General features: G+C 49.7%; 1 protein-coding gene across 1 annotated transcript in view; it reads left to right on the forward strand.

Moving 5' to 3' along the window:
* Positions 1 to 1264, forward strand: part of LOC120022033 (potassium voltage-gated channel subfamily KQT member 4-like) — a 141143-nt gene extending 139879 nt beyond the window's left edge. Inside the window, exon 13 of the mRNA XM_038965830.1 lies at positions 1061 to 1264. Coding sequence (XP_038821758.1) covers positions 1061 to 1264 — 204 coding nt within the window. The remainder of the gene's footprint in view (positions 1 to 1060) is intronic.
* The last annotated feature ends 8131 nt before the right edge of the window (positions 1265 to 9395 follow it).

The following is a 9395-nucleotide window of genomic DNA, read 5'->3' on the forward strand; positions in this document are numbered from 1 at the left end:
CAGTATAGATTTCAACACGTATTGACCACCAACGTCCATTTGATGTCACAAAGCTATCTAGTACTTTAAAAATATCCTCTCCTGTTGTCCTGGTTTCCAGTGGTTTGCAGAAGAGGATGTCTTCCTTAATTGACCCCCCATAAACGTTACGGACATATACCAGGAGCTGTGCCAGGTCCGCCACGTCTGACTCATCCAGCTGTAACGCATAGAATTTACTGGCTTGTTATGCGAAGCAGTAATTGTTTCAAAACATCTCCTGCCATGTCACTGTTGCGCCGTGAAACAGTGTTGTTTGATGAAGACATTGTCTGTATAATTTTTGGGGCCTTTTCCCCCAGCATTGTCCCAGCCATATGCACGGCAGCTGGAAGAATTAAGTCCTCCACAATATTATGGGGCTTACCTGTCCTAGCCATTCGGTAGCTCACCATAGAAGACGCTTCTAGACCCTTCTTATTAATGGTATCTGTTGCTTTTATACATGTCTTACTACTCGAAAGTCGTCTTAATCCATCTGACTACGGATCAGAAGATTCTAGGTTTGACTGCTGGCTCGGCACTGTTTAGTTGACCAAAATCAAGCTCGGAAAAATATTTAACTTACTCCCGAGGTGTTGACCTGTTGCACCCTCTGTTGCACCCTCTACAACCACTGTGATTATTATAATTTGACCCTACTGGTCATCTATGAACGTTTGAACATCTTGGTCATGTACTGTTAGAATCTCCACTCGGTACAGTCAGAAGAGGACTGGCCACCCCTCAGAGCCTGGTTCCTCTCTAGGTTTCTACCTAGATTCCTGCCTTTCTAGGGAGTTTTTCCTAGCCACCGTGCTTCTACATCTGCATTGCTTGCTGTTTGGGGTTTTAGGCTGGGTTTCTGTATAGCATTTTGTGACATCGGCTGATGTAGAAAGAGCTTTATAAATACATTTGATTGATTGATTGAACATAGCTAGTACTAATAACATAGTTGAACGTTGCATTTTTGTGATATATGTTTATCTTGTGATTTTTGTATAGCGTTCGTCTCTTGTTGTTTTGTCGGTGTGTACAGGTGCAGTCGATAGAGAACAAGCTGGACCTCCTGCTTAACTTCTACACCCAGTGTCTGAAGAAAGGCTCGTCCAACTTCACCCTGTCCTCTCTGTTGGAACCAGACCTGACGTCAGACTACCACAGCCCCACGGACCACCGCGACCTCTTCCCCTCTGCCAACACACTCAACATCTCCCACTCAGAGTCCAGCAATATGGAGTGACTGGTAGTGTACTCACTGACTGGGGCTGGGGCTGAGGCTGGGGCTGGGCGGGTATGAACTGGGCCCACCACTAGACCCTCACCTCAATGTTTTTAAGCCCTGAGATGTCATGTCACTATACTGGACTGTAGCAGCACTCCCGGAACAACCCTCTATGCCCATATCTCTTTGCAGTTGTAACCCTTGACCTTTCTACTGATCACCAAACCAATTTGATTCCTCTCGCTAGGAATTCACACTCCACACTATAGAACCCACATTTATTAGTTCCTCCCTCCACATATTTAAAATCCTCTGCTCCATATGTTAGAGCCACCAATAGTGGAGAATTCATCATACTATCCTCTCTCTATTTTAGTGCTGAGCGATTAACCGAAATGTTGGTTATTGTTCACCAGCGTCGGTTCAATTATCTGAATTCCATTTCATTCTGTTTTTATCTGTGAGCTCAATGTGCACATTTCTCTAGAGATTAATCATATTGACCGAACTGTGCGATGTAGTAGGGAGTTGTAGTTTCCAACAGGCCAATGGACTCTACAAGGTATCGAAAGCGTTCCACAGGGATGATGGCCCATGTTGACTCCAATGCTTCGGTCAATCTGGAGGCGAAAGAAACATACACCTGTTTAGGCAAGGTGCTGGCTAGCGGAGTAGAACACCTGTTTAGGAGAGGTGCTCGCTAGCGGAGTAGAACACCTGTTTAGGAGAGGTGCTCGCTAGCGGAGTAGAACACCTGTTTAGGAGAGGTGCTGGCTAGCGGAGTAGAACACCTGTTTAGGAGAGGTGCTGGCTAGCGGAGTAGAACACCTGTTTAGGAGAGGTGCTGGCTAGCGGAGTAGAACACCTGTTTAGGAGAGGTGCTCGCTAGCGGAGTAGAACACCTGTTTAGGAGAGGTGCTGGCTAGCGGAGTAGAACACCTGTTTAGGAGAGGTGCTGGCTAGCAGAGTAGAACACCTGTTTAGGAGAGGTGCTGGCTAGCAGAGTAGAACACCTGTTTAGGAGAGGTGCTGGCTAGCGGAGTAGAACACCTGTTTAGGCGAGGTGCTGGCTAGCAGAGTAGAACACCTGTTTAGGAGAGGTGCTGGCTAGCAGAGTAGAACACCTGTTTAGGAGAGGTGCTGGCTAGCGGAGTAGAACACCTGTTTAGGAGAGGTGCTGGCTAGCGGAGTAGAACACCTGTTTAGGAGAGGTGCTGGCTAGCGGAGTAGAACACCTGTTTAGGAGAGGTGCTGGCTAGCGGAGTAGAACACCTGTTTAGGAGAGGTGCTGGCTAGCAGAGTAGAACACCTGTTTAGGAGAGGTGCTGGCTAGCAGAGTAGAACACCTGTTTAGGAGAGGTGCTGGCTAGCGGAGTAGAACACCTGTTTAGGAGAGGTGCTGGCTAGCGGAGTAGAACACCTGTTTAGGAGAGGTGCTGGCTAGCGGAGTAGAACACCTGTTTAGGAGAGGTGCTGGCTAGCGGAGTAGAACACCTGTTTAGGAGAGGTGCTGGCTAGGGGAGTAGAACACCTGTTTAGGAGAGGTGCTGGCTAGCGGAGTAGAACACCTGTTTAGGAGAGGTGCTGGCTAGCAGAGTAGAACACCTGTTTAGGAGAGGTGCTGGCTAGCCGAGTAGAACACCTGTTTAGGAGGGGTGCTGGCTAACGGAGTAGAACACCTGTTTAGGCGAGGTGCTGGCTAGTGGAGTAGAACACCTGTTTAGGAGAGGTGCTGGCTAGCGGAGTAGGACACCTGTTTAGGAGAGGTGCTGGCTAGCAGAGTAGAACACCTGTTTAGGAGAGGTGCTCGCTAGCGGAGTAGAACACCTGTTTAGGAGAGGTGCTGGCTAGCAGAGTAGAACACCTGTTTAGGAGAGGTGCTGGCTAGCCGAGTAGAACACCTGTTTAGGAGAGGTGCTGGCTAACGGAGTAGAACACCTGTTTAGGCGAGGTGCTGGCTAGTGGAGTAGAACACCTGTTTAGGAGAGGTGCTGGCTAGCGGAGTAGGACACCTGTTTAGGAGAGGTGCTGGCTAGCAGAGTAGAACACCTGTTTAGGAGAGGTGCTGGCTAGCAGAGTAGAACACCTGTTTAGGAGAGGTGCTGGCTAGCAGAGTAGAACACCTGTTTAGGAGAGGTGCTGGCTAGCAGAGTAGAACACCTGTTTAGGAGAGGTGCTGGCTAGCAGAGTAGAACACCTGTTTAGGAAAGGTGCTGGCTAGCAGAGTAGAACACCTGTTTAGGAGAGGTGCTGGCTAGCGGAGTAGAACACTTGAAAAAGAAAAGGAGAGAAGCAAACTCTAGGAGCTCAGACGCAATAATTTAATAACCAACGTTTTGACAGCCAAGCTGTCTTCATCAGGGTAAAGCTCCAATGCTTCCCACAGTTGTCAAGTTGGCTGGATTTTCTTTGGGTGGTGGCCCATTCTTGATACATGTGGGAAACTATTGAACTCTTGACACACTCAAACCTGTGCGCCTGGCACCTACTACCATACCCCGTTCAAAGGCACTTCAATCTTTTGTCTTGAACATTCACCCTGTGAATGGCACACACACACAATACATGTTTCAATTGTCTCAAGGCTTAGAAATCCTTCTTTAATCTGTCTCCTCCCCTTCATCTACACTCATTAAAGTGGATTTAACAGGCAACATCAGTAAGGGATCATGGCTTTCACCTGAATTCACCTGGTCAGTCTACATCATGGAAAGAGCAGGTGTTCTCACTTTAAAAAACAACTAAAATAGTGATTTTGTCAGACAGCATAGACAACAGCTATATAGAGATGAGATCAAGACTTGGAATTAAATAATAGTCGTAAAATTAAACAAATGTAATTTACACAACTGAAATATTTTAGTAAGGTAATGATGGTTAATTTATTTTGATTTGATTTAACTAGGCAAGTCAGTTAAGAACAAATTCTTATTTTCAATGACAGCCTCGGAACAGTGGGTTAGTTGCCTTGTTCAGGGGCAGAACGACAGATTTTTACCTTGTCAGCTCGGGGATTCAATCTTGCAACTTTTCAGTTACAAGTCCAATGCTCTAACCACTAGGCTACCTGCCGCCCCAGGCTGCAGTAATGGGCTGTCACTACCATCATGGAACTTTCATTCATTGTTTTATTCTGTATTGGTATAGCATTCAACCCACATAATGCATAGTGCATTTCATGTTTAAAAAAATGATCGAAATCGAAAACCCTGATTATTTTTTAATAATGGAACTGAAACCGACTGACCTCAAAAAGCACTAATCGCTCAGCACTGCTCTATTTCCAAAGCAGCACCCATCAACCCTTACCACCCCTCACCTCTGTTTTCACCCACGTTATCCCCTTACCACCCGTCACCTCTGTTTTCACCCACGTTATCCCCTTACCACCCGTCACCTCTGTTTTCACCCACGTTATCCCCTTACCACCCATCACCTCTGTTTTCACCCACGTTATCCCCTTACCACCCCTCACCTCTGTTTTCACCCACGTTATCCCCTTACCACCCCTCACCTCTGTTTTCACCCACGTTATCCCCTTACCACCCATCACCTCTGTTTTCACCCACGTTATCCCCTTACCACCCCTCACCTCTGTTTTCACCCACGTTATCCCCTTACCACCCCTCACCCCTGTTTTCACCCACGTTCTCCCCTTACCACCCCTCACCTCTGTTTTCACCCACGTTATCCCCTTACCACCCCTCACCTCTGTTTTCACCCACGTTATCCCCTTACCACCCCTTTCACCTCTGTTTTCACCCACGTTATCCCCTTCACACCCCTCACCTCTGTTTTCACCCACGTTATCCCCTTCTCTCCATGATAGTCCTAACCAACCCTTACCACCCCTCACCTCTGTTTTCACCCACGTTATCCCCTTACCACCCCTCAGCTCTGTTTTCACCCACGTTATCCCCTTACCACCCCTCACCTCTGTTTTCACCCACGTTATCCCCTTACCACCCCTCACCTCTGTTTTCACCCACGTTATCCCCTTACCACCCGTCACCTCTGTTTTCACCCACGTTATCCCCTTACCACCCGTCACCTCTGTTTTCACCCACGTTATCCCCTTACCACCCCTCACCTCTGTTTTCACCCACGTTATCCCCTTACCACCCCTCACCTCTGTTTTCACCCACGTTATCCCCTTACCACCCCTCACCTCTGTTTTCACCCACGTTATCCCCTTACCACCCGTCACCTCTGTTTTCACCCACGTTATCCCCTTACCACCCCTCACCTCTGTTTTCACCCACGTTATCCCCTTACCACCCCTCACCTCTGTTTTCACCCACGTTATCCCCTTACCACCCCTCAGCTCTGTTTTCACCCACGTTATCCCCTTACCACCCCTCACCTCTGTTTTCACCCACGTTATCCCCTTACCACCCCTCACCTCTGTTTTCACCCACGTTATCCCCTTACCACCCGTCACCTCTGTTTTCACCCACGTTATCCCCTTACCACCCGTCACCTCTGTTTTCACCCACGTTATCCCCTTACCACCCCTCACCTCTGTTTTCACCCACGTTATCCCCTTACCACCCCTCACCTCTGTTTTCACCCACGTTATCCCCTTACCACCCCTCACCTCTGTTTTCACCCACGTTATCCCCTTACCACCCCTCACCTCTGTTTTCACCCACGTTATCCCCTTCTCCTCCATGTTCTCTCCATCCTCATCTCTCCATGATAGTCCTAACCAACCCTTACCACCCCTCACCTCTGTTTCCCCCCACACCTTCCTCCCATTATCCCCTTCTCCTCCATGTTCTCTCCATCCTCATCTCTCCATGATAGTCCTAACCAACCCTTACCACCCTTCACCTCGGTTTCACCCCACACCTTCCTCCCATTATCCCCTTCTCCTCCATGTTCTCTCCATCCTCATCTCTCCATGATAGTCCTAACCAACCCTTACCACCCCTCACCTCGGTTTACCCCCACACCCTCCTCCCATTATCCCCTTCTTCTCCATGTTCTCTCCATCCTCATCTCTCCATGATAGTCCTAACCAACCCTAACCCATCCTCAAGCGAACATTGCCAGTGGACCTGTGGAGTACTTAACATACAGGCACTGGCCACCAGAGGGAACCTAGACACTGGCCACCAGAGGGAAACTAGACACTGGCCACCAGAGGGAACATGGACACTGGCCACGAGAGGGAACATGGACACTGGCCACCAGAGGGAACATGGACACTGGCCACCAGAGGGAACATGGACACTGGCCACCAGAGGGAACATGGACACTGGCCACCAGAGGGAACATGGACACTGGCCACCAGAGGGAACATGGACACTGGCCACCAGAGGGAACATGGACACTGGCCACCAGAGGGAACATGGACACTGGCCACCAGAGGGAACATGGACACTGGCCACCAGAGGGAACATGGACACTGGCCACCAGAGGGAACCTAGACACTGGCCACCAGAGGGAACATGGACACTGGCCACCAGAGAGAACATGGACACTGTCCACCAGAGGGAACATGGACACTGGCCACCAGAGAGAACATGGACAGTGGCCACCAGAGAGAACATAGACACTGGCCACCAGAGGGAATATAGACACTGGCCACCAGAGGGAACATGGACATGGCCACCAGAGAGAACATAGCCACTGGCCACCAGAGGGAACATTGACACTGGCCACAAGAGAGAACATTGACACTGGCCACAAGAGAGAACATGGACAGTGGCCACCAGAGGGAACATAGACACTGGCCACCAGAGAGAACATGGACAGTGGCCACCAGAGAGAACATAGACACTGGCCACCAGAGGGAATATAGACACTAGCCACCAGAGGGAACATGGACATGGCCGCCAGAGAGAACATAGCCACTGGCCACCAGAGGGAACATTGACACTGGCCACAAGAGAGAACATTGACACTGGCCACAAGAGAGAACATGGACAGTGGCCACCAGAGGGAACATAGACACTGGCCACCAGAGAGAACATGGACACTGGCCACCAGAGAGAACATAGCCACTGGCCACCAGAGGGAACATTGACACTGGCCACCAGAGGGAACATTGACACTGGCCACCAGAGGGAACATTGACACTGGCCACAAGAGAGAACATGGACACTGGCCACCAGAGGGAACATGGACACTGGCCACCAGAGGGAACATTGACACTGGCCAAAAGAGAGAACATGGACAGTGGCCACCAGAGGGAACATAGACACTGGCCACCAGAGAGAACATGGACAGTGGCCACCAGAGAGAACATAGACACTGGTCACCAGAGGGAACATGGACACTGGCCACCAGAGGGAACATTGACACTGGCCACCAGAGGGAACATTGACACTGGCCACCAGAGGGAACATGGACACTGGCCACCAGAGGGAACATGGACACTGGCCACCAGAGGGAACATTGACACTGGCCACAAGAGGGAACATGGACACTGGCCACCAGAGGGAACATGGACACTGGCCACCAGAGGGAACATGGACACTGGCCACCAGAGGGAACATGGACACTGGCCACCAGAGGGAACATGGACACTGGCCACCAGAGGGAACATGGACACTGGCTACCAGAGGGAACATTGACACTGGCCACAAGAGGGAACATTGACACTGGCCACAAGAGGGAACATGGACACTGGCCACAAGAGGGAACATGGACACTGGCCACCAGAGAGAACATAGCCACTGGCCACCAGAGGGAACATTGACACTGGCCACCAGAGAGAACATAGCCACTGGCCACCAGAGGGAACATTGACACTGGCCACCAGAGGGAACATTGACACTGGCCACCAGAGAGAACATAGCCACTGGCCACCAGAGAGAACATTGACACTGGCCACCAGAGGGAACATTGACACTGGCCACCAGAGGGAACATTGACACTGGCCACCAGAGAGAACATTGACACTGGCCACCAGAGAGAACATAGCCACTGGCCACCAGAGAGAACATAGCCACTGGCCACCAGAGAGAACATAGCCACTGGCCACCAGAGAGAACATAGCCACTGGCCACCAGAGGGAACATTGACACTGGCCACCAGAGAGAACATAGCCACTGGCCACCAGAGAGAACATTGACACTGGCCACCAGAGGGAACATTGACACTGGCCACCAGAGAGAACATAGCCACTGGCCACCAGAGAGAACATAGCCACTGGCCACCAGAGAGAACATTGACACTGGCCACCAGAGGGAACATTGACAATTCCCTACAATTACACCTCTCAGTTCCTTTCTCTCTCAGTTCCTCTGTGTCTCAGTTCCTCTGTCTCAGTTCCTCTGTGTCTCAGGTCCTCTCTATCTCAGTTCCTCTGTGTCTCAGTTCCTCTGTGTCTCAGTTCCTCTGTGTCTCAGTTCCTCTGTGTCTCAGTTCCTCTGTGTCTCAGTTCCTCTGTGTCTCAGTGCCTCTGTGTCTCAGTTCCTCTGTGTCTCAGTTCCTCTGTGTCTCAGTTCCTCTGTGTCTCAGTTCCTCTGTGTCTCAGTTCCTCTGTGGTAAAAGAAAAATAAATAAGAGCGTATGACTACTACTTGACAACAAAACCGAACCAGTTTCACTCAACAACAACGTAAAACATACTGTATCTATCTATGCATGTTCCTAAACCTGCAAGTATAGATATAAACTTTTAACAAAGTTGGATTTTTTGTACATTTTTGACCAGCTTCTGTGTTCTGGTATCAGTAATATTTATTTATTCTCCTGCTGTATTTGTTTATTTGTTTGTAATCAGTAAACTTCCAGATGAATGAGTGAATAACTGCTGCAGCTCTCCAACATTCAGGACTTTTGTTTCAGGGTCATTTCAGTTCTTGTTTGTCAGGCTCTCATCTGATGCTGTAGGAGACTGTCTCTGAGCTTCTGATGAATCTACTGTGTGCCCGGGGTCTTTGCTGTCCCCTCCTCACCTCTCGTCACCACCATACTGACCACAGCTCAACTCAACCCTCTTTCCGAGGCACTGCAAAGACTTCATGTCCACCTCTACTCCTGTGGGGCTACCCAGATCCCAAAATGAATGACTTGACATGGATGGAAAGACGAAACCAACAACCATTTCACCAAAACATCAGCTCTCTCACTTTGCCCTCTTGTCCAGGTTGTTACATGGTACTTGTTCTTCCCTCGTTTTCATTAGCAGTATGTT

Source organism: Salvelinus namaycush, chromosome 27 (genome assembly GCF_016432855.1).
Source record: "Salvelinus namaycush isolate Seneca chromosome 27, SaNama_1.0, whole genome shotgun sequence".
Classification (NCBI taxonomy): domain Eukaryota; kingdom Metazoa; phylum Chordata; class Actinopteri; order Salmoniformes; family Salmonidae; genus Salvelinus; species Salvelinus namaycush.